This window comes from Bemisia tabaci, chromosome 8 (assembly GCF_918797505.1).
Source record: "Bemisia tabaci chromosome 8, PGI_BMITA_v3".
In the NCBI taxonomy this organism is placed as follows: Eukaryota; Metazoa; Arthropoda; class Insecta; order Hemiptera; family Aleyrodidae; genus Bemisia; species Bemisia tabaci.
This window is the reverse complement of record NC_092800.1, coordinates 45,019,489-45,044,649: the sequence shown is the minus strand read 5'-3', so window position 1 is coordinate 45,044,649 and position 25,161 is coordinate 45,019,489. Positions and strand designations below refer to the sequence as shown.

The 25,161-nt window shown below is 39.6% G+C and overlaps 1 protein-coding gene across 1 annotated transcript in view; it reads left to right on the top strand.

Moving 5' to 3' along the window:
- LOC109040634 (uncharacterized) overlaps window positions 1-25,161 on the top strand; it is a 117,732-nt gene that overhangs the window by 87,302 nt on the left and 5,269 nt on the right. The window contains 14 exon segments of the mRNA XM_072303066.1: window positions 1,711-1,848; window positions 2,573-2,790; window positions 9,669-9,859; window positions 11,510-11,719; window positions 12,863-12,971; window positions 13,944-14,102; window positions 14,824-14,946; window positions 16,561-16,768; window positions 19,398-19,536; window positions 20,814-20,956; window positions 21,342-21,563; window positions 22,550-22,687; window positions 23,483-24,763; window positions 24,766-25,148. Of these exon segments, the coding sequence (XP_072159167.1) occupies window positions 1,711-1,848; window positions 2,573-2,790; window positions 9,669-9,859; window positions 11,510-11,719; window positions 12,863-12,971; window positions 13,944-14,102; window positions 14,824-14,946; window positions 16,561-16,768; window positions 19,398-19,536; window positions 20,814-20,956; window positions 21,342-21,563; window positions 22,550-22,687; window positions 23,483-24,763; window positions 24,766-25,148 (3,662 nt within the window).

Sequence of the window (25,161 nt, the reverse complement as noted above, 5' to 3'; positions counted from 1 at the left end):
AAATTCGACGGTGTAAGTCAGCAATCACATAACTCGGTTTGCGACGTTGCAAACTTTCTGTCACACTTTATTTTTTAAACGGAAAAATACTCAAAGGCATTTCTTTAAAACTTCCGTGATTTTTCTTCGGCGTACAAAGAAAATTCTGCATAAACTTCAAGGAATGATGTCAATTTGTTCTCCTTCAAAAAAATAACACAGAGCCGGAGATTTTCAGACACCGCAAACGAGTTATGTGATGCCGACTTACACCGTCGAATTTTAAGAGCAGCCCGAGACAATGGTAACAGGGTAACAGAAAACGGGGAACAAGGCTAAAATATACAATTTAAAAAAAAACCGAGGCATTTCGACTCAAAACTGAGTCATCTTCGGTCGGAAAACAATAGAAATTTAAAAAGTTTTTTTTAAAAGCTTTTTTTTTAAAATTTTTATTGTATTTCCGACTGAAAATGACTCAGTTTTGGAGTCGAAACGTCTCGGTTTTTATTAATTGTGTATTTTAGCCTTATTTCCCCCATGTTTTTCTACTAATGTCGAACTTACAAGCTGATTTTAGTATTCGTCCATTTTTCAACGTGTTCGGTGTAATATTTGATGAGTAAGAACGATGTCGCTCATATTCGTAACTTGTCTATTGCTGTCTATTACCGGGTGGAATAACCGATTATGATCGATCATCGATCAAAAATATGTTAAAGACCATCGTCACAATCGCCTCACCTTCAATCGTAGGGAGATTCCAAGTTATTGCGAGTCTGTATTCAAACAATGCGCCAAGAACCGGTTTCAATTATGAAAGGAGATGATCTTGAGACTGCCATGTCAGATTTCAAGAGATGACATTACCAATTTCAATGCATCTTTCAGTGCCACAAATATAGATACCTATAAATTGTTTTTTGTCATGAGATTAAGTCTGGTTGCATCGGATGGAAAGTATAGATTGAAATAAGTGGACCGCGTTCAGCAGAAAGGAACCAAGCCACGTCAGCTCTGCCAAATTTAACTGCGCAATTTAATTTTTTACAAGAGAACGTTTAATGGGCCTCTTTTGAATATTTTAAGGAATTTGCTTCGTACTATGCAGAAATTCACTAAAATTTGCACCAAAATCCGCACAACCGTTTTTATGTAAAAAATTAAATTTCCTACTAATTAATTTGAAAGTAGCTGGTGTGGCTTGGTTCTTTTCTGCTGAACACGGTCCAAATGGCTGGTGGCGCGTCTAACTGGTGAATTTTACTTTGACTTTGCCATTTGGCTTTGGCTTTTCTTTTCTCATTCCACTCTCTAATTTATTCTCCAAAATGCGGTGGTATGGATTTTTCCACTCTTATGTTCAGATTTGATTTCTCCGCGTGGTGTCCTCTTTAAAAATTATTAAATCATGAGAAAGTGCGGCATTACAAAAATAAATTTTTCGATGGTTGCTTTCAAAAAAAATCACGAGACAGCTTTTCACTTCACTGGGGTCCTACATATTAGTGTGAGATGAAGATCATGTGCATTTGAAATATCAGAGAGCATTATACCCAATGTTGAAAAATGCATTTCATTGAAACACATCAAAACTCAGATTAATATTTCCTAAAACGATCGATTATAAACATTTAAATTGAGTCCATTTATTTTAAAAACATTGTCAGTTTTAACGAAATTCGGTGGCTTGAAAGTTGTTTCTAACAACTGAGTTTCTCCTGTTTTCAGATGCCATTTGCCTAGACCCGAGGCCAACGAGGCTCTTACTATGTTACCAAGAAACTGCAACCCCTGAACTGAACCCTTGCTCATGCACCCACCTTGTCCACCACTTCACTGACATTAGGAGGATAGATCATCAATCTGGTAAGGATGCACCCCTCATTCCACCGTATGAAAATGCGCAATGTGATGAAACAATGATTCAACGGCGTGATTGGAAATTAATTTCAATTTGTATTATTTCAATTTTCATTTTAATCATATCAATCCTATGACCAGTAATCCCTTCTGAAAGAGAGCGCACGAAAAGTGGAGACGAATACACACAAAAAATAGATGCCATCATCAGATTACTACTTACAAAAACACATTAAATTTACAAAACACAGCAAAAAGAAGTAACATAGTAAAAACACAATTAATGTTACAATCAATGTTCATTTTCTGCATTTTTGTAAGTTGTGCCCGGATGATGGCGCTCGCCGAAATGCATGGGTATGTTCAGATTAAATTGCCAACAATTTTGTAATTTCATGCATCTAGGCTAATCTTGTCAAGTCATATCTAATAGATGCAATAGTGCATAATCAAAAGAAAATATCTTGCAGAAAAAAATTGCACGTTTCTTAAGTAATTTTCAGCAGTTTTTTTATCGCGATTCTCATAATTAATTTCCTTGATATATTTAAATTTCTTTACATGGGAATAATATTGCAAGTAATGATGATTGCAATTCTACGAAGGTGAATCATTTTCACATTTTTATTAAGAAGCAAATATAAATATACAGTATATTTAAAAAAAATAAAACAGTTGTTGACTTTTGAATTCTGAAATGATACTTCTAAACAATCCTCTTTACTTTTAGGGTTCTTAAAAAGTGGACAAAAACACAAAGAAAAGAACCCTGACTTGAAACTGATCGCGAGTATATCGGGGCTTGCTGACGACTTGCTGAAAGACAGGAACATCACCGCCCGAAAGCTCGCCACAGCTTTGGACGATGCTCAAGTGGACGGTGTTGAACTGAACATCAACTGGAATAACTCTCAAGTCCAAAAACAGCATCTCATCGATTTTGTCAAGGTTAGTATGAATATAATGAATTTGAAATGCTCGTTCAGTTTCATTGTGTGCGATGAACTCGGTCACAAAGCAGCAGAATTTGCAACGATTAGAGAAAAATTAAAAAGTGTCGCCTATAATTTGCCTTTCTAAGGCACCAAATCATATAGTAAAAGCTCGCTAAGTCGAACTACGGTTTAGACGAAATGCCGATCAAGTCGAATTTTTCGTCGGTCCCCTATACAATTCGACTTGGTGAGCTTTCACTGTATTATGTAATGTATCCACGTTAGTTTTTCAAAAGGAAGTGGGATTTCAATATGTTATGATAAGACAAAACCTGATTACGATAGCAAAGTTAAGTGCGATTAGTATTGAGATAAATCAATGTAAACTTTACGGTCGAATCTTTCTTCAAATAACTTTAACTTTGTTTTGCTTTCCTTTCTCCCGACTTCAATCCGTTTGAAAAAAAGTAAATCCACTCGGTAATCGAAACCGAATCAAACAAAGAATAAACCCCTTAAAAAATCAACCAAAACCTCCTATCATTCACCCTATCATTTTGATCAATTTTTCTCCGTATGCGACCCGATCAAACAACTTAACGATCGAGTTAGCGTCAGATTAGATCAGACATCGAGGAAAGAGGCGGCTGGGCTACACAAAGAATCTTCTGCAATAATGATTGACGCGAAACCAATCAAGTAATCAATTGCCAAGAAGCCGAGCATTCGTCGGACTTGCAACAGCTGCTATCGTTTAAGGTGATGTTTCAAAACCACCTCGTCGCATGCCGCGGCCAGCGGCGCGTCGCGACGGACTTTGCAGCGACCGACCCGGGGGCGCCAAGGAAAGTGTAAACAAATTAATGAGAAGCTCGCGAGCTAGCAAGACGACTACCTTCCCCGAAGCTCTCCATTTTTCTAAGTCAAACACCCGGGGGAACCTGGCACGAAGGCGCCGGAGCTTGGACCTCTCAGGGATTGACTCATGATCGTAGCCCTCGCCAATACTCATTCTTTGCCGCAAATGGCTCAATTTAGACCCATTTCCCGGAAAAATCTGATGGGATTATTAATCATGTATATGAGATTATATAGCTCTTCAATAATAGGGAGTATGAAGGACAAGATGGACTAGGCCTTTAAATACAGGTATCATTCAGTCGTCCGCGTTTCCGCATTCTTTCTCATTTAAGTCATTTTATTTGCGTTTAGATCATACAGCGTTTTGCGTTTACTACATTTGGTATGTTTCGCGGTTAACACGGACAGTTTTTCTGCTGTAAACCCGGAAACAAAAGAGGTAGGGGTTAAGTCCTAAGTGTTGGATGATTTGCGCCGTGGCAGGCGGGCAGCCAGCGCGAAACACGCATTGGCGCCTACAAACCTAACAGGGATACTTCACGCATTGCGCAATACGTGAAGTATCCCTGTTAGGTTTGTAGACGCTAGTGCGTCGCCGCTCCGCTTTGTGTTAGGCTCTAGTATTTAATCTGGCGGAGTCAGCGTTATTCAACTCATAATTTTGAAATGTTTGCACATCCTGTATGGATTATTCTCATTTTAATTGATGAAAAAAATATGTACTAAAGGAAAATATAATGTGTGTTTTGTAAATATTAAGGTGGCTCCGTATAAAACTTAATGATTTCCAAAGCACACGAATTTCTACACAATTTCTTATAGCCTTTTATAATCGATGGCGAAAAAGCAACAGCCAGGCGACAATGTGTAAAGCCCGGCGATAGGAACTATGGCCCGGCTGCATAATTTTTTATCGCCTCGTGTAGCCCGGCCGTATGAATTTCTCCGCATTCTACAGCCAGCTATATGATTTTCTGCAGCCTTCTTTAGCCGGCTACAAGAATTTCTATGGTATTTTGAAACGCAGCTCTTATCGCCAATTTTTACCAGGGTTATTTTTGAAGTTTCCCGAGATAGTAGGATTTAGCCGGGAATTCCCAAGAAAATTAACAGGAACTGAATGGTTTTTACGGGGAATGGAAGTCTTACAGGGAGTTGCACTCCCTCATTTCCTCTTAAACCCCCTGTCACCACCCTTTCACTGGGCGTCCCCTTCGTCTCCTCCCAGGAGGAACTCAATGAAGCAACTTCTTAGGCCAGAGACAAGATACCCTCCACTAGTATCTTGGCCATGGTGGCAGCTTTTACTTTCGGGACTTCAGTATTCTATATTCACCTACCTACATGGTTGATGTTCAAGAACTTGTTGGCAGTTTCGTTCTGCAAACAAGCCGAAAATGGCCGAAGTTTGGGAAACTTGTTTGGCCCATGACGTCACCCGAAGCTCATCACCCACTATGAAGGTAGCTCAACAGCCAAAATTAGGGTGATGACTGTTGCTCCCTTATAATTGGACGTATTTTTATCAAACGGAACTAAGCGCCAATTTGAGTTCCTTTTGAGGAATTTAGAATGCCGGATAGCGCGTTCTGTCAAACGGACCTAAGCGCCATGGTAAAGCATTGCGAGTATAGGACGGAATAAGCCGGACGCCTGATTCCGCCGCCAATCCAAGCCCCCCTCTACCTTTCTCACCCTACGGCGCTTAGGTCCGTTTGACAGAAATACGTCCAATTGTCCGTAAGGAACTTTTGAATCCCCGAGCGTAAAAGTTTCCACCTGTCACCGAGAAGCCAGTGGAGGGTCTATGGTTTCTCTCTTAGGCGGCTTTTCTTCCGAAACGACGAAATTAGGGTGCAAAAGCCCGGTCGCTTTCAAGAGAGGCCCACGGGCCGAATTGGCAACAATAGTCGACGCGAACTAGATCACCGGTGGCCGAGAACAGGAGGCGGCGGAGTTGGTCGGCGGGGTCGGGACTCGCGGAGGAAGGCGCGATACAAGTTTGAATGAAGCGAACTGCTCGAGCCAGTGGTCGGGGCCGGAGTTACATGTTCGCGGGCGACGATTGCGCAATGTTTGCGTAGATGCGAGTCGTCTGCGATCTGCGCGTCCGCGCGTCCTACTGTCGGCTCGGCTGGAGGGCAAGGTCGTTGGACCTCGCCGGCCACCGAACTCCGGGCCAACGCTTCTAACGATCCGCTCAAATTCACACATTAAATGGACACACATTGTAACGGTACTTAGTGCATTATGACGTAAGCCCTATTATGCATATATTCTTATGGGTCTCAGGGTTCATGTCTTAATGCACATAGTTCCGTATGACGGAAATACGTCCAAATATCCTCGAGACCCTGCATTCAAGTACTTAGAGTGCCCTCATGGGCATATAGTGTCTTTGTTCTTTCGGGTAATTGAATATTCGTCCATGAGCGGAACCAGGAACTTTTCATGGGGGGGGGGGGGGGCGGAGGGACACATCATCATCAGAGTGGGTCTGCGGGCTGATTGTTGAAATTGGTAGACGAAGCTATAGACAAAGATGATAAGAAGGATATGGAAGGATGCTATTGGTGGAAGCGGGTGGTTGCGATGGACAAAAGAGGTAGGTACTAGATTAACTAACGCCAACCCACGAGAGAACCGATGGTTAGTCTATCATTTTCTCCCATGGTCTATGAGGATCACCCAAATTAACCAATAAGATCGCTCCATTCTCCCTGTCTTCTTTGTCTATCGCTTTGTCTATCAACTTTAAAAATCAGCTCGCTGAAGGGAAATAGAAGGACAACCTATGGAAGGCGATCTAAAGGATTCCATCAGGTCCAGAAAGAGGGGCTCAGAGGACTCTCAGTTCCAGAGGAGGGTCCGTAAGGCCTCTCCGGGCAAACTCGTCTCATAGGCTTTTTCCAGGGTTATCCTAACCGAAAAAACAATTTCAAGTGTAAAATATGCATAAACGCCGCTTTCCTAGCGCTCTTTGGCGCTCTGCGACACCCAGCCGTCAAAGTCTCCTATCCTCCCAAAGCCCTTCAGGGAGTTGGCATTCCTTCATTTCTTCTGATGCCCCCTGAAATAATGTAAGCCAAATCCGAAAAATGGGCAGGTCCGTAATACTTCGTGCAGTAAAACGTTCGGGTGCCATAAAAACGTCAGAAGATAGGTTTCATTATTAAATACTCATTACTCATGCAGAAGACTTTGAAACGTCTTAATTGGTCGAAAATTAACCAGTAAATATTTACATCGTTTTTTATAAGCAACTAGTGATTGCAAACTTTCTGTTCGCTAAAAAAAATAAAATCAACGTTAGTCTACAATTGCTCATGCTCATTGAATGTAAACTTGGAGCCAGGTTCAATTCACGCAAATAACTCATGAAGAAAAGCTGGCACAAATAAGGCCATTTTTGGTTTTAGGTGCAAAAAATATATCAACGGTGAAATTACCAAACCACGTATCGACGGTGTAAGTCGGCAATCACATAACTCGTTTGCGGTGTCTGAAAATCTCCGTCTCTTTGTTATTTTTTTAAAGGAGAACAAATTGACATCATTCCTTGAAGTTTTTGCAGAATTATCTTCGCACAGAGAAGAAAAATAACGGCAGTTTTAAATAATTGTCGTTGAGTAGTTTTCCGTTTAGAAAAATAAAGTATGACAGGAGGACTGCGACGCGACGTCGCAAACCGAGCTATGTGATTGTCGACTTACACCGTCGGTATCTTCTTTCCCGTGTTTCAAAATCTCCGTTCCCTTTTTATTTAATTAAAGGAGAACAAATCAACATTATTCCTTGAAGTTTTCACAGAATTTTCTTTGCACAGAGAAGATAAATCAAGGAGGTTTTAATGCATGGACGTTGAGTAGTTCCCATTTAAAAAACGAAGTATGCCAGGAGGTCTGCAACGTCAAAAACCAAGATGCGTGGTTTGGAGTTTCACCGATGATATGTATTATGCCCCATCAATCTTCTGGCAACCCTTCTTATGAACAAGAGGACGAATGTACGAGTGGTATGAACGGTGGCAAATTTTAATTTTTTTTATATTTGAGTGGATGTTCCTCTTTGTGTATTTTCTGCCACTTAATTCCAAAAGCAATGACCCCGGGTTTTCCCGTCTCTTGTCACAGCTTGCCAAAAAAATTCAATTTTCTCCGAAAACCCCGCTGAGACTACATAAAAACCTGCCGGTATGGTACGAAACGGTTGTCATTTTCGGTAACATTTTTGACAAATACATCGAGCATGAAATTAAAAAAGAAAAAAAAAAACCACACGATACATGATAGGACCAAAAATGTACAGGACCATGCCTTTATCATCAGATAAGGACAGGGTATTCTCAACCCCCCCCCCCCCCCAATTGTAGGTAAAAGGAGCTACGAATGCCTCACAGAGGACGAAAATGTTAAATATTGTACGAGACGCCTCAAGAAGACCCTAAAAATTAGTATCCATCATTCGAGGCTGTTTAATTTGCCTCTCTCACAGCATGACATTTCCTTGTCTACCTGATGATACGTGAATTAGTCCTAGCTGGGTTTGAATTTTTGATCAGGTCACATGAGGGCACCGCGGTCAAATCAGATAGAGAAAATTTCAGCTCCGCGGGAGTTATATCACACGTTGTACCGTGGGCTGCCCATGGTTGCTAAGTTTTGGTTAAAGGCTGTATTTTTTCGAATTCTAAAAAAAATGCGAAAATCAGAACTATTGCATGGCTCATTGCGAAAAAAATTTGAGTTCATGCGTAGGTCACTTTTTCCTTATTTCTCTGTGCGGGGTGAAATACGAAGAGGTGATCCACTGCGCTGGCAACAAAGGGATCCAGCACTCGACAAATTACAATCACTGATAACTGAATTCATTGAACCAACCTGCAGAATATATTGGGACAGGTTGTAAAACAAACCGCTCTGAATAATGTCGTGCTAAGAACAACGCAGTGTGAACATTCGGATGTTGCCAAATTTCCTCTGATAAAATATTTTATTCGAGGTATGGAGATGTTGCACGTGTGAGGAATTTGCAATTTGACTGTTGATTCTGATGTAAAAGTTCGCGAGAAACACGATGGTGCCATTGGTTTTCTCTGAAATCAACTCCCAGGCTCAAAAAAAGCTCTCAAGTTGAGGCCAAAATGGAGGGAATATCCCACCCTACCCTGAGAGTCCACGTCTACATCAAGACAAACTCTCCATGCAAAAAAAAAGAGAGCAAATACAATAGCAGGGTTGCCGCGTTTCCAGTTTTGGAGTCCCCGAATAAAGTGGCAGCCCTGTCAATGTATTTGCTCCCTATCTTTGCATAGAGAGTTTGTCTTGATGTAGAGGTGGACTCTTATAAAAAAATATCGGATTTATAAAAAAAAATTTACACACGAGAAAAGGCGACAAAATCTCTCATTTCCTGAGAGTATAGTGATTTTTAATTTAAATCGTCTTTCAGTGATACAAGAGACAGCACCTTTAAGTAGTCGAGTTAAGAGAGAAACCAAACACGCAATTTGGCCTGGAACGGCGCGGCGCAGAGAGCAATGATGACGAGGACTTGAGATGAAAAGGAGAAGCCCTCGGCGCGGCGATCGGCGTGTAACACATATTAGCGCCTACAAGACTGCACGAATACTTCACGCATTGCATCAAACACAGTGCGGTCATTGCGGAGGCGGACAGCGTGAAACGGATAGCGCCTACAAGAATGCATGAATACTTCACGCATTGCGCCAAACACAGTGCAGTCAGCGTGAAACGCATGGCGCCTACGAGACTGCGTGAATACTTCACGCATTGCGCCAAACACGGTGCGGTCTGCGCGGCGCGGCGGCGGAAGTTAAAATCATTAAACCACATTCATGTTTGTTCTTTCATAATTTTCAATACGAATGAGAAGGAGGCGGCAAAATACAGGCGGCCCATGGGCGGCAACTAGGTAAATCTGGCCCTGCTATATACATGAATGATTATGAAACTCACTGAGTCAAAAAGACTGAGTTGTAATAATGGTTTCATTGCAATTTTTTTACAGAAACTGATTGACGAATTTGATGGGAAAACATCGAACCGAGTCAAAAGAAACTTTGATGTCACCAAGCAGCAAACTGATGACGCTACGACTGTCAAAAGGAACTATGATGTCATCGAGCACCAAACTGATGACGTCACAACTGCCTCGTGGACTAAATTAATGAAGGAAAAAGATTCAAAGGACTCAAATAGGTAAATATTTAACAAATCATCAATTTCATCGTTTATGATGAATGATCATGGTGGTCTATTATTTATGATTTTCCAGATGGAAATAGGAAATCAAACTGTCCAAATGCTGGAACATTATACTTGGGTTGAGATGCTAAGTTTAATTTCAATTGATTACTCACACTGATCTACCAGAGTCTTCTTTGACGCCTCTAGTTCATTACTTGTTTTCAAGACATAAATCTGTGAAAATGTATGTTTTTTATTGTTATGAAAAATGTCAGCCCCCTGATCGATATACTCAGTTGAGATTTTTGACTGCGGAGACTTTCCACCATTATACCGACTGTATAGGTAACTTACGATTTTAGAGATTAAACACTTACTGAAATGCATCGGTACTGATTTTGCCTCTAAATTTTTCTGATCTTGTAAGCTGATGCGATACATGTTAAAAAGTTTGCTAGCGCAGTTAACATAAAAGCAGCTCGTTTGTCAAACTAGGTAATGCTTCAGCAGGTCACTCAACAGTCAATAGGAAAGTAATTTCAAGAGTTGAGCGGTGAAGTTTTAGAAGGAGCAGTTTTTACCAGTTGAAGATGGTCGAGTATCTGCTTTTGATTCAGAAAGTATACTGTTTGATATTAAGTGGTCTGTATTTCCTTTAGGTTCGAGAGGACAACATTTGTTTTAAGCAATTCGCAGAGTCTAAATCTTTATTTTTTCCTGCAGACTTCGATAAATGTGTCACGTGCAGGCATAGAATTCGTTGAGGAACTTTGACTGATACCCTCTCAATGCTCTCTTAACACTACTGACCTTGACAAGACCTCTATGAAACACAGTGGACGAAAGAAGCTCTCACGAACCTTTACTGACTACTGACAGGAACGCAAGACGAGTAAGCTTAACGCTATAAAATTACAATCTGAACAATATTACGTCCTCTCCCTGCATCAGTGCGGAGCTTTGCATTCAATACAATTGAGTCTCAGATTTCTCATGATTCCAACCGCAAGGAACGCTCTTATGATTTTCAAACATTTCACGGTGTAAGGAAAACTTTGCACTGCTACGCTGATTTTTCTTTTTGTATTAGGAATATTTATTTTTTAATTGTTTTGTTCTTTTCTTTGTGTGAGAGTAAGCGAATAATTTCCTTACTTCTTCACAATTTCTAGGAATTTATGATGTGTGTTTTCCGTTAAAGTATAAAGGGGCCGTTAATACATTACGGAACGCTCTGGGGGGCATAGAGGGTCGAGTAGAGCATCACGCTGCACAGTGGATAGAATCAATGGGAGAGGTTGGACATGATTTAAAAACTTTAAATGCGTAATCTTATTATCAATATGAAATGTTGATGTTTTAAAAAAGGTTCCACTGGTTTTCTTGTCAAATTTCTTACTTGAAACACCCCTTAAAATTTAAATTTTGACGAAATAAACATCAAAGTTTGCAGTTTTAGTCCAAAGAGGCATGTCCAATTTCTTCTATTGCCTCGCTCCAATGTGCGCCGTCGTGTTTATATGTCTTACAAGAAAAGGTGGTCACAACCTTACAAGAAGGGGGGTTAAATGCCTAAAAAGTGCGTACCGTAAGGTGGCAACAGAACTCCTAACAATTTTGATAGATTAATTTATGATGTTGACATTGTGTGTTTGATTCCAGTTCCCAGTCCAGAGTTACCCGAGAGAGCTCAGACCACGAGGATGAATATTACGATGACAATGAAACAAATTCAGCCGCCTCAGAGGAAGAGAAAGATGACAATAAATCTGCTGAGGACACAAGATTAGATGATTCCTTCACAATTTTGGTTCGACTACCAAGCAGGCCACAAACACTGGCTAAACGCTATGATCTCAAACAACTTAACAAGTACGTTATCATCAAGTTTGGATTTAATCGATCAAGTCAAATTAACTAAAAATTCATCCGGGATTCACAGTGATTATGGCTTTCCATTGTCCTTCAAGAAAATTTTCAGAGAGTAAACTTACTTTGGAAGTAAACTTACGGCGCGAATGAATTGAATTCTACGGAGAATTTTTCAGAGCAACTAGAGAGCGTTGTAATTCAAAATGAGCTTGCGGCTAGAGATCAAATTTCTCTCTTCTAATCTAATGATTTTTACTTAACTATACGATTTAATGTTGTGTACTGATTCCTATTGATTAACCCTTTGACTACTGAGTTAGATTTTACCCTGTGCTCCACAACCCTAGGTTAGAAATGGCAAACATGACTATTTTTAGTTTTCTTACCCTTATTCACCTATTTTTCAACCAAACAGCTTGAAGTTTGTGTGCCTCATCTTTAAGTATGAACGAATGAAGATTAGTCACCAAAATTGAATTACTAGCGGCCAATTCTGTTTTAAATGAGAAACATCGAAAATGAAGATTTTTGAGGCTCCAAGATGTTCTCGTCCGTAGGAGGCCAAAGGGTTAAGGGAAGAAAAAATTCCTGATTGAAAGTGAATCTTTTTTTTTTTCTGGGAAGACTTTTTTGGCTCAAAGTTAACTTCATGAAGTAGGGCCTGTTTTTTCTCTCTGATTTCTTAGTAAAAATATTTTTTTCAAAGTAGGAATGAGCACATTTCATGCGCTTTGCATAATGAAACGTTTATGTGGAGTACGCGAATTCTTCCTTCAATAAACTTTAATTCAGAGAATTCGGGAAAAAGTTTGCTAGAACAACAGGTCAGCAGGAAAAACATTATCTCTCGATTGACTGTCAACTACAATTATTTAGTAAAAGACTAGCTGAAATTTTGGAAAACATTCCTTAATACCCTCATCTGCCCCTCTAGTATTCGTATCAAATTCAGATACAATGAATTTACAGTTCGCCGCTCATGATATTCCGAAATATGAGAATCTGTCATCGTACACCTTGAAAGATGCCTCATGGCAGACCGTTCTTTGCCGTTATTATCAAATGAAAAACTGAGATTAAGTATTAATATGAGGACCTTCTCATTAAGCCGAAGGATAAAAATATCATTTTTTGTCTTTGCAGGTATGTAGATTACTTCGTTCTCAACACACACAACATTTCGGACCCCGCAGAGGCCAATGTTACTCACCACCCAAGTCGACTTATGGGTATCAATGATGTACAAAATGCTGTAAGTATAATTAGAGGCAATGGACGTATCCTCAGCTAGCTCAGTGTAACAAAAATGTTGAAATAAAGTTGAGAATCAATGCATAAAATTGCATTTTTTACTTGATTTTTTTACATCATTTGGTCAATAAATGCCAGCTTCAAACGATTAATAAAATAAGTTTTATGTATTAGAAAGATGAGCGATTTTCAATAGAAAGGAAAATTGCAATGTATTTGCGTACTGCAATGAATTTCAACCGGAAGAGCCCCTTCAATTAGCCATTAGGCAACATATACAGCATTATGGCGCAGTAGCTGAGGAATGTAGTTTACCATTATTTGCGTACAGTACTACTTGGATACGCATACATCGCTAGCCCAATTTTAATTATGATTTTTTTTTTTTTTTTTTTTTTTTTTTTTTTTTTTCGTCCCACATTAGGGATTTTGATAGGGTTTGTGTGATGGACATCCTAAATTTTGGCATGTGAATACAAGAGATCCATGTTTTGCTTAGAATTGGAAGCAAATTCAGTTTTAGTCGTTTTTATGCCAAAATGTATTTAATACATATTTCGATTATGTCACACCTAAAACGACATTTTTTGACGGTGCATACGATTTCAAAGTATTGCGAAGCAACACTTTCTAAGTCTTTGTATTTTGAGTCCAAGAACGGTTCTCAGAAGTTGAGGAATTGATGATCAATAAATCATTAAAATCAGAGGCAAAAAGAGCTCTGTGACAGAGCCTGAGATATTTAGCATCCGAACACATCCGCATTAAAAGCGCCTTCAAATATGAGAGATACCGCACGAGTTACTGACGTAGATTCTCCATTTCATCTTCTGCTCTTATCATATTGACTGTTGCTTTAAATGTACTTTTTTTTGTCTGCAAGTTCCTTTCAAGATGAGAGTGTAATGCATATACTCTGTAATTTTGACATATGTCTGCTCTTAACACATTTGAATGGACTTTTTTTATCCAGGATTCATTGATAGACTTGGTGACTGGTCTCGGAGCATCTCAAAACAAGATCGTTATTGCCGTCCCTAGCACCGCAACAAAATTCACCTTGAAAAATGCAACAAGCAACATGCCACAATCACCATCAGTTGGGACCCCTGAGATTCTCACGCAGAAGCAAGTAAGTTTGAGTATAAATTCCGTAAAATATTTTTACACGGGGTTTCTTACATTTCGGAAGAAACAAGAACATTTTTCCGCTGAAATTCAAATGTATTCTTTAAATCTGATGTAAATGAATGTGGCTTATTTGCCTGCTATGGTATGGTAAAAATGATTGTATCTCATTAGCTTATTACGGATGCAAATAAGTTTCTATGGTTGTCAAAATGTCGCCAGAAAAACAAAATAATCCTCTCATTTGCTCCGTCAAGTATTTTTTTTTTTCTCACGGAAAAACATGGTCTTGCTGATTGAACAATTAAATTGTTTAAATAAAAGTGTTCCGTCATGTTTCACTGTAGATTTTACTACAATAGAATGCTAATGTAACCACGGGGTGATTAAATTAGCATTTTTTATTGTAAAATCTACATTGAAACATTTCGGAACCTTTTTTTTAAACAATTTAATTGTTAAAACAGAAAGACTTTTTTCCGTTTTGAATGTCATAGGCATAGTTTCAGTGATTAATACATCCGTCATTCTTTGTATTTTATTTAGTAATAAAAAATTCAAACTGTTTATCTTCATGATCAGAATATAAGTTCCATTTTTGCATTTTATGCTGTTTTTAATTCTCAATTATTACGATTATGCCGCAAAGTTGTAAATTAATGAGATTCGGGAGTCTTTGAAATTCAAATGAACGAAGCGGAATTATCATTTCTTTTCTGTTTCAGCTATGTCGTCTCATGTCAAATGGAACTTGGACCGTAGAGCGAGATGAGGATCTCACTGCTCCTTACGCTTACAATAACGCAACCTGGGTTGCTTTCGACGACTCTACAAGTGCCTCTATCAAAGTAAGATTAAGAGCCTGGACATTCTTAGCTCTATTAAGTACACTGTCTAAGTAAATAAAGCGAGGATGAAGGATTGTGGAAAGCAAACACACGCCTGCAAAAGTTATTTGTCTCGAAGTTTGACTGACTTGTTAATTATTATCAGAAAGTATTAATAAAAGAGATAGTGCAAATGAGGTGCGGATTTAAATTTTACGGATTTTCATTCAATAGCAGCATGGAGTTCGTCTCAGCTGAGTTTAAAACTTAGCGCATGTGAGTTCATTGAGGAAATATTCACATTTTCACTGTCGACGCGTCCAATGCGTGTTAGGACGTGTTGATGACAATATTAGTTTGTAAAGGAATGGGTTTCTAAATGCATTCTTGCATCATTTAGAATTTTCACCTGTCAACGAATGGTAAGCAATCTTCCGTGTATGCTGACATCTGCGATTAGGCGTCCGATTCAATTATTGTAATGAGACTGCATGCAATGGAACTGAACAACGGCGAGTGTTCCTACAGATACTCATGACTTAATCAGTAATCATAGTGACCAAATTTCATGAAAAATAAAATCTTGAAATTTTACGTGAAACATTTCATGAGTTTCAGAAATTTATGAAAAACATTGAAAAATACGGGTTCCTTTTCATGTTTCGCAAAATGAAAATATTGTGACTTTCTTCTGTTTTGTGTTCGAGTGCGGATTACTTACTTCAGCCCCTGAAAGATATGAAATGTTTCACAGCCTCGTGAAACTTCATGAAATATTTCACTGGAATTTCCGATCATTCATTTCCTTCTTACGTTCCATGCCACCCTGTCAGTAACTATTAAAACTCGACCGTATGTTTAATCGGCAAATAAACTTTGTGACTTAGGTTACCGGTGGCGTTGCTCGTTTTAAAGTTTGCATTACGTTACCTGCCGTTGGTATAATTAAAAAAACAGCTCATTGGTTTCATCACCAGTTGATTACGCCTTTCATTTACTAGACTGACTGAATAATAATTAATCACGTTTAAAATTACTGTAAGTTGAATGACACTGCACTGGTTGGATAAGTATCGATGAAAAAAAATTGATCATTTGAACCGAACGTTCGGTGTTTCACATCATCCAAAATATTAGGTTTGTCAAACTTTCGGTTCGTGTAACCAAACTTTCAGTATACCTGACCAAACTTAGTTTGTCAGTTCACTTTACCGCACAAGCTCGGTCACACGAACCGAAGGTTCGGTTTGATAAACCGAAAATTCGGTTTGACGAAACGCATAGGTTGGGATGATACGGAACACCGAACTTTGGCACATAAGACCGAACTTTTTTTAAAGTAAGTAAAAGACCAAAATATTCGGTTTGTCAAACTTTCGGTGCGCGTAACCGAACGTTCGGCATTTATGACAAAACTTAGTTCGTCAGTTCAATTCAGCGCACAAGTTCGGTCACACGAATCGAAAGTTCGGTTTGATAAACCGGAAAATCAGTTTGACGAACCGCATTAGTTGGGATGATACGGAACACTGAACTTTGGTACACGACCGAACTTTTTTTCAGTGATAGTCCCACCGCAATGTCTACTTTACATCCCCATTAGCGCGACCCTTATGGAATCTTTTTTGTCTATAGGGTAAATATGTACTGCTCCGTGAATTGGCTGGAGTAGCTGTGATGAACATTGAAGCTGAAGACTGGAGCAATGATTGCACGCAACCTGGGCCGACAGTCTTATCCACACTCTACGACACATTGACCAACATCGGCCGAAAAACCAGGGCTGCGCAACTCTACAGCTTGCAAGAGCAGCTTCATCAAGCATCGCCATTTGCCTTTGCAGGTAAAGCTGTCACGTCTGTAGTAAAAACCTCCACGTCACTTGAAAAATTCCTTTGCTCTTTAGAAACAACGGAAGGAATAGTCAAAGAGCACACGGAGAAAAAAACTTCGTGCGTGGGACCCGAAGTTGAGGTCATATGGATCTCTGAAGTTTTCTGGTCACGCATCCGAAAACTTGAGGTCGAGCCGCGACTGATGTGTTTTTGAAGTAAGCACGTAATCAGTTGTTAATAATCATTGTAAATACTTTGTGCAATTCTCGCTTGTTGATAGTGGTCTCGCCTGACACCTATGGTTATGACTCAACTGACGGTGACTCCCTTTGGAACTTTACAATTCGTTTTTTAGTGAGTAAACTTCCATCAATTCAGCGATTAATTGAAATTATGAGCATTTTTTTTCATGGTGATGCGTGGGTCAGGCGGTCAACCGTCTTAAATTTCGAAAGTCTTAAGATAACATTTTCGGCAAATTCTGCCATTTTGAATTTTTGAATTTTAAAAATTTAAGTTGAGATTCAAGTTCCTCGTTAAAAAATACCCCCTGACACCATGACGGTAACAGTCAAGTTTCATACATTAGTGCGCCTTCAATTACATTTGATACCGTGCAATACTTTCGTGGTAGAATAGTTGCATTGGCGCCTACAAACCTAACTGGGATACTTCACGCATTGCGCAATGCGTGAAGTATCCCTGTTAGGTTTGTAGGCGCCAATGCAACTATTCCACCACGAAAGTATTGCAGAGTATCAAATGTAATTGAAGGCGCACTAACGTATGAAAGTCAACTGTTACCGTTCACCACTGTTTAGAGTCCCGTTGATCCTACAGCATTGGGCTCCTGTTCGATCGATTTTTATGAAACATGGTGTTAGGGGGTATTTTTGACGAGTAACTTGAATCTTAACTCAGATTTTTAAAATTCAAAAAGCCAAAATGGCAGAATTTGCCAAAAACGCTATCTCGGGACCTTCAAAATTTAAGACGCTGACCTCTTGACCCATGCATCACCGTGAAAAAAATGCTCATAATTTCAAAATCCCTCAATTGGTGGAAATTTACTTATTAAAAAACGAATGGGCTTCTTGCAAACTTTTGCTAGAGCAAAAATAAAAGTTGTCTCTATCAGTAAATGTCTCAATAATCATGATGAGCGCATTGGCAAAGATTCAAAAGCGCTCCTAATTTCACAATCTGCGTAAGAAATTTGCGTTTTTTGAGCTTCCTGCTTCAAAAACGATACTACGTCACAAGTGAACATTTCTGTAGAGGAATCGTTCCATTCAACCTTTTGGCAATAGCAATATACCCAACATAGCTGACGCGCAAATTGCAATCGGGAGCATAAGGTCAACCAAAGCGGATCTTTATCAACGCGAAGAAATCGTGAATGTAAATACACTGGGATGTCAACAAATGGTTAGAATATCGTCCAGGCACATGTGTTTTGGCGGATTGGTGTTGGCCATTTTGAATATTGTGTAGTATCCTAGTTCAGCTGCCGAAGCTCGGGCCAGACATCGAGGTACTTCGGTATGTACCGGAGTACTTCAGATGTGTGACCCGAACCCTTCGGTATATACATCGAAGTACTTCAGATGTCTGACCCGAACTTCGGCAGCTGGACCTCAAGTTTTTAGATACGTGATCCGAAAACTTCAGATTCAGAGATCCATATGACCTCAACTTCGGGTCCCACGCACGAAGTTTTTTTCTCCGTGCAGAAGTTGCTATCTCAGGGTGCTATCAAAGCGAATATGATCGCTTCCACTGTGTTGACTTCTACCAGTGAAACACATCGCAAAAGAAGCACCGGCCCTGGAAACCGTACTTACGGGCTATATACACATCCTGTCCGCGTTCCAAGCTCAAAAGCCGGTAGTTTCGGGCGTAGCGCTCGGAGCAATCAAAACTACAGCTCCATCACCCGTAACTTTCGGCCTCTGAGCCCGGAACGGACGGTATGTCTATATAGCCCGTAACTTTTTTTTTCAGTGCACGTAAACAAAGTCTAGCCTATGGCCGATCACAGGTCATCTCCTTAATCCTTTTTAAAAAGAAACTTGAGCTTGATGTCAAAAACAAGATTAACCCAAGTATTAGACGCGTCATATCTTCCGGCGGCGGTCCGCATCTTCTGACCGCAAACCGTGAAATCTTATTTTCAATATTTAATTTTAAAAAAATAAAAACTAATTGGGTCAAATAATTATATACAGTCTAAATTTAAAATTAATAATGAGGCAAATAATTGGTTTTCAGCTGTTTATCAAAAACATAGTTTAAGGAAAAAATCTTCCGGTCCGCTCACGGTTTTCGCGTTCATGATTTCCTAGAAAAAAGACTAGACTGAAAAAGTCTAAACTTAAAAAAATCTTGATAATGAATTGGACTGCATTTTGCAATTTGGAACTATAAATTCTGGCTCATCTGAAAAAACACTCATGTGCATAGGGAAACGAATGGTACCTACGTTGTTTTTAAACTGGGCCAGAATTTATAGTTCCAAATTGCAAAATGCAGTCCAATTGATTGGTTTGCGCATTTTCTACAGAACGGTCGATTAAGTAAGATTACACTTTTTTTACGCATATGGCGTGGATTCAAACTTCAAATTTTGTCTTTCAGCGGATGTTCAAGTATCTCCATACCGCGTAGTGCGTGTTGTCGATCGCGCTGGTGACATCCATGTTGTGCGGCGGCAGATCAAAACCGAATTCGAATGTTCCCGACAAGGATATTTTACGCATCCAAGCGGTTGCAACAGGTTAGCTAACTGTACAAATGCTCAATTACTCATCAAATAATTTACAAAATGAAATACAAGATATCGACGATGGACTTTAACAAACGCGAAGCTCCGTTTGTGGTGCTACACATTTTCTGTCGTAATTTATTTTTTAAAAAGATTAAAATATTCAACGTCGGTTCTAGAACACCTCCATGATTTTTCCTCGCAGTGCGAAGAATATTCCACTATAAATTCGAGCAATAACTGGACTACGTTTAGCAGAAAGGAACCAAGCCACATCTGCTATTGCCAAAATTTACTTGACCATTTAATTCTTTTACAAGAGAACGTTTGTGCGGGTTCCTTTAAAAATTTTAAGGAATTTGCTTCGCTCTATGCAAAAAATTTACTGAACTTTGCACAAAAATCCGCACAACCATTTTCATGTAAAAAATTAAATTGCCCAATGAAATGGCAATGGCTGATGTGGTCTTGGTCCTTTCTACTAAACGCGGTCCAATTTTGGTTCGTCCTCTTTTGATTCAATATGACGGCGTCAAAAACTTTTTGATATTTGAAGATTATGCACCTTCCGCGTCGATATTTTACATTCCTATAACTAAGTTCCAATGTTTCCATTGATATTTCATTTATTCAAGACAGTATTTTTTCATATTATTTTGGAAGTTTTCGGAAAATATTATTGATATGGTAGTGAAAATCACACGCAATTTTGTGTAATAGCGGTGAAAGGTGTTCACCGAAAATAAAAACTAATATGATGGAAAACTCGCAAGGCACGAGGCAGTTTCAGCTCGACTGCTAATGTAGTATCGAGAATTCATCATAATAATCAAAGAAGGAAGACGCCGAAGGTTGTCATTCCACAGCCACAAGTAGAGGAATAGTCGAGATAAAATTCAAAATTGTCAAGGTGCTGCTGTTAAATCGAAAAAGTTGATCAATTTTATCGAGTCCAACGGTTTGATCATCGCAGATTTTTTTTGCGTCCAAAGAGGGATGGGCAACACTCAATCTTTCAAAAATTGTCATCTAATACCGTAAATATTCTGATCATTTCAGCGCCTTGAATAAAAGGGATAGGCAACCTACGATCTCAACAACTTCCTTGCTATTAAATTACCTCTTATGGGTAACTTACCTGTATTAAAAAATTGCAATAATCTGACGATGCAATCGTCACGCACAGCTATCGTTGCTATCTGGGTATGTTACCTCACAGAATCTGCATTAATCTGTATAAATTTTAAACAATCATAACTTGTTTACTTTCAATTGGATTTTTCCCTCAGATTTTACCGCTGTGTAAAGTTTAACCAATACGTTGAGGACTACACCGTATTTGAGTACGACTGTCCGGCCGGACTTGCATTTGATGAACGCTACGAAGTTTGCGTGTGGCCTGGGTCCTTACCCGATGGAGGAGCTTGTCAAGGTAAGCACCGTGGCTAAATTAAGAGACGTTATTTTACAAAAATAATCGCACGAAGTTATACAAAAAGCAACTGAATAGCCGTTTTTGAAATTGTGAGTTTGCGTGTGATACCTACTCCTTGTGAAAATTTCGACGCTTAGTATTGAGGATAGTCAATATTGAGTGTTCATTCGTTGACAATCCATTCTTTTTGTACTATTCGAGTTGCATTGTGAAGATAACAAAGAGTGTAAATATCTTTGAGAATTTTCAGAATCTCAAAGAAATGTGCAATTTTTTCAATGAAAATTGTTCATAATTCTATAAAATAACACAGAAAAAAAGTCGGTGCCTTTCTCCTAACGATCGTTTTGCAATCAAACCCTGAACCATACGTTTTTTGCAGGATCCAGTGAAATTGCTCCAGTCCCAAGGAGCAGATACGTATGCCCTGCGGTCGAGGGCTATTATGCAGATCCAGAGAACTGTCGCTGGTTCTTCGCTTGCTTGGACCACTCACGGGATGGAGTGACTCCTTTGACTGCCTATGAATTCAGATGTCCATTCGGGCTTGTTTTCAACGAAGCTCAGTTGGTCTGCGACTGGCCCTGGAATGTACAAGGATGTGGTAAGCTGAAAACATTAGAAAATATCACCATTAATGGAACAGCGATGGTGCATTAAAAATCTTTTGGGTGTTTCAACATGAAACTGGAAATTCTCACGATGGGATTAAAAGCTCCTACTAGCACAATTTTTCCTCAGATTCATAGGCAAACATATGTAGTGGGACACATACTAAAACTTCAAAACTAAGTGAAGTAGACGCTTTTTCCTGTTCTTGTTCGAAAGACAAAGCTGAGAGTTGTCTAAGATTGTATGAATACATTGCCTAGTTTTGAAATTAGAGCATATTTCTCACTCCTTTTTGGACAGCCTATACATAGGCATGCTGCCGGTTACTTTGGAAGTATTCAGGAAATATGCGTTTTTTGTACGGTATGCTGTGCAGCGCGTCCATGGGAGTGATCAGGCGTGGTGTTAAAAACTTAAAAAACCTTTATTGTTATGATACAAGACATAGAAGTTTATAAGTGGTTTCATTTTTTTCTTGTAAATTTTCCCTCAAAGAACAACATTTGAACGTATTTTTGCCTAAAAGAACTATGTCGCACGAAAATCCAATGCACATAGTTTCTGTTAGCATAAATACGTTCATTTGAGCTTTATAGTGTGACGAAATCAACATAAAAATTTGCATTTTTTGTCATAAATTTCACGATCGACCGCTTTTAAAAGCTCGTTCCACTGATTGAGAGTGGCATGCAAATATCATTTATATGGGTAACTCCAAAATTGTCAGTGGATCGGCACGGAATTATACATTCTTGACTTCAAGAGAAAAACCGAAGAACGGGTTCGTAAAATAACTCTAAGAGAGCAATTTTTCCCCCTACTTAATTCAATACACGTTTGAATTGTTTTTGATAGTTTTCCTCCCTCTAATAGAAGTAAAACACTGCAGCGCAAAAATATAAAATGGAAATTTTTATACTTGTCATTAAAATAAGGAAGTATTTTAGTACTTTCTAATGTATTGTCTTCCTTTCATAGGTCAATCTGGGTATGCTGGTGCAAGATTAACGGTAGGAGATTTGTACGAGGGTCGCTTGCGTCCATCCTATGCATCTGTTCCAGATTACTATGTTTCTGGTGGTCGCATCCAAGGAGGAAACGCCGGAGTAGTATTGGGTAAGAGAGGAAATTCAATCGAAAGAAATCTGATTAATAATTTTAAAAATACAAATAAACGAAGAAATTTCTCATTAACTTATTTAAATTTCTTTAATTTTTTTTTCACGAAAGCATGAAAATAAGTCTCGCCGTTGAATATTTTCATTTTGAGAATCAATGATTTGAGCACTAGAGTGATTTGAAAAAAAGCTTAGAGCTCTCTATTTAGTTGAAGGAAAAACATTAATGGACCTCCTTTCATGCTCTTTGCTATCCTTTAGAATGAAAAATAATGATACACTTTTTGTTTCAAATCTTTATGTATGCTTGCATCTGGCTAACAGGCCGGCAACAAGAACCCAAGTAGCAGAGGTTGCAACAACTTGCAACAAAATCGTTTGATTCTTGCAACTAATAGATTGATGTGCAGATTGCCTACTCTCTCCCCCGAAGGAGCTATCATTGTTGGAACTAGTTCCAATTAAGTTGAAACATGTTTCAACTTCAAAGTATTGCTGGTTGCCTATCTTCAGATTTTAAACAACTTCGGTTCAGCAATTTTGCAATCTCAGCAGGTTGCAACTTTGTCTTCCGATCAGATCGCCGAAAATCGGCACTTATCGACCAAAAGTTGACCGAAAGTTGAAACTTTATTGCAACTAATACCAACATTGTTTCAACTTGTTGCAACTTTTACATTGAAAAATGCTACTTGGGAAGGTATGAAATAAAAGTTCCTTGTAGTTAAGTTTTTTTCATACCGTTTATCATGGTTTAAACATCTAAAACGTCTCTGTTTTATTCCTTTTTTAGGGTCCAATCTGGTTGGAATTCCTGGTGTGGGTCAATATGATGCTGCAGGATTAGCTTACTCAGCAGGTGGAAATTCCGGTATTCAGTATGAAGGTGGAAGCAGCAATCAGTATTCCGAAGCCTTAAAAAGTGGTCAGTACGGAAGCGGAGCGCAATTGTATTCTGGAAGTGGTGCTCAGTATTCAGCTGGTGGAGGCTCTCAGTACGCCGGTGTCAACGTGGGAGGTTACGGATCAGGTGGCTTACTATATTCATCACCTGGAAGCGCCCCGTATGTTGGTGGGTATGGGAAACTCTACGGTGCTAATGGAGTAGGCGCGAAGCAGTCTTTGTACAATGCAGGAAACACAGTTCAATACGTAGGAGGAAGCGTGGGTTTGTATGCGTCAGATTACGTTCATGATAACAGTGGCGCTTACATTCATGATAATAGTGGTGATTATGTTCATGATAACAGTGGAGATTACGTACACAACGATAAGGGCTATGTTCATGATGAGAACCGTTACGTTCACCAGGAAGGCAAATACGGAAATGGAGGTCAGTACATTCATCAGGAGGGCAAATACGGAAACGGAGGTCAATACGTGCACCAGGACGGTAAATACGGAGACGGAGGTCAATACATTCATCAATATTCTGCTGGTAGTGGCCAAATTGGAGGTTCCGCTGCTGGAGTGTACTCTGGCGGTGTCAGTTCTAGCAGTGGTGCTTACGTCCACGATAATAGCGGAGCCTACGTTCATGATGATAAAGGATATGTTCATGATGATAAGGGATATGTTCATGAAAAAGAATCTTATGGAAGTGGAGGCCAGTACGTCGGTGAGAAAACTAGTGGAGCATATTCTGGTGGTGCAAGTTATTATGACGATGGTTCCGATGGGCAGTACGTCAAAATATCCGGATCAAAAGGTCAATACACAGGAAATGCAGCTAACGTGTACATTAATGCACCGTTGGCTCCAGGTCAATATACATCCGGAAAAGTTGGTTACACCGCATACAGTTCAGGTTATAGTAAAGACGCGACTTATCTAGGTGGCAATGCTCAATATGCAAGTGGAAACAACGGCGCATACGTGCATGATAATAGCGGTGAATATAAACACGACTATAGTGGGGACTATGACCACAATGCAGGTGGGAAATATTCAGAGCACGGTGAAAATTATCTTTACAGCACCGGCTATTCAGGGCAGTTGAATACGGCAAACGTACAGGGTGGCGAAGCTTACCAAAACTATGCGCAGAAAGGGTACTATGCAGGTTTCGCAAAGGGACCCAACCAGCGGGTGTCATTAAAAGTGCATACAACTACAAGTTGCCTGTTGTCACGGTGACAACAGCAGCACCAGTTGCAATCTCCTCTATTCACCCAGCTGTTTCCACAGTGTCTGACTACGGTTCATACCATTCCGCTCAACCGGTGTCATATGTCACTCCAACACCCTACAAAGCTGAGTATGTGTCCACTCCAGCACCTCCTGTAGCCCATTACAGCCCTGTTGTCTCCACTCCGGCACCTCCAGTTGTGCATTATAGTTCTGTGTCCACGCCAGCTCCTCCAGTTGCTCACTATAGCCCAGTGGTATCTGTCTCTACTCCTGCTCCCCCAGTTGCGCACTATAGCCCAGTGGTCTCTTACTCTACCCCAGCTCCTCCAGTTGCCCACTACA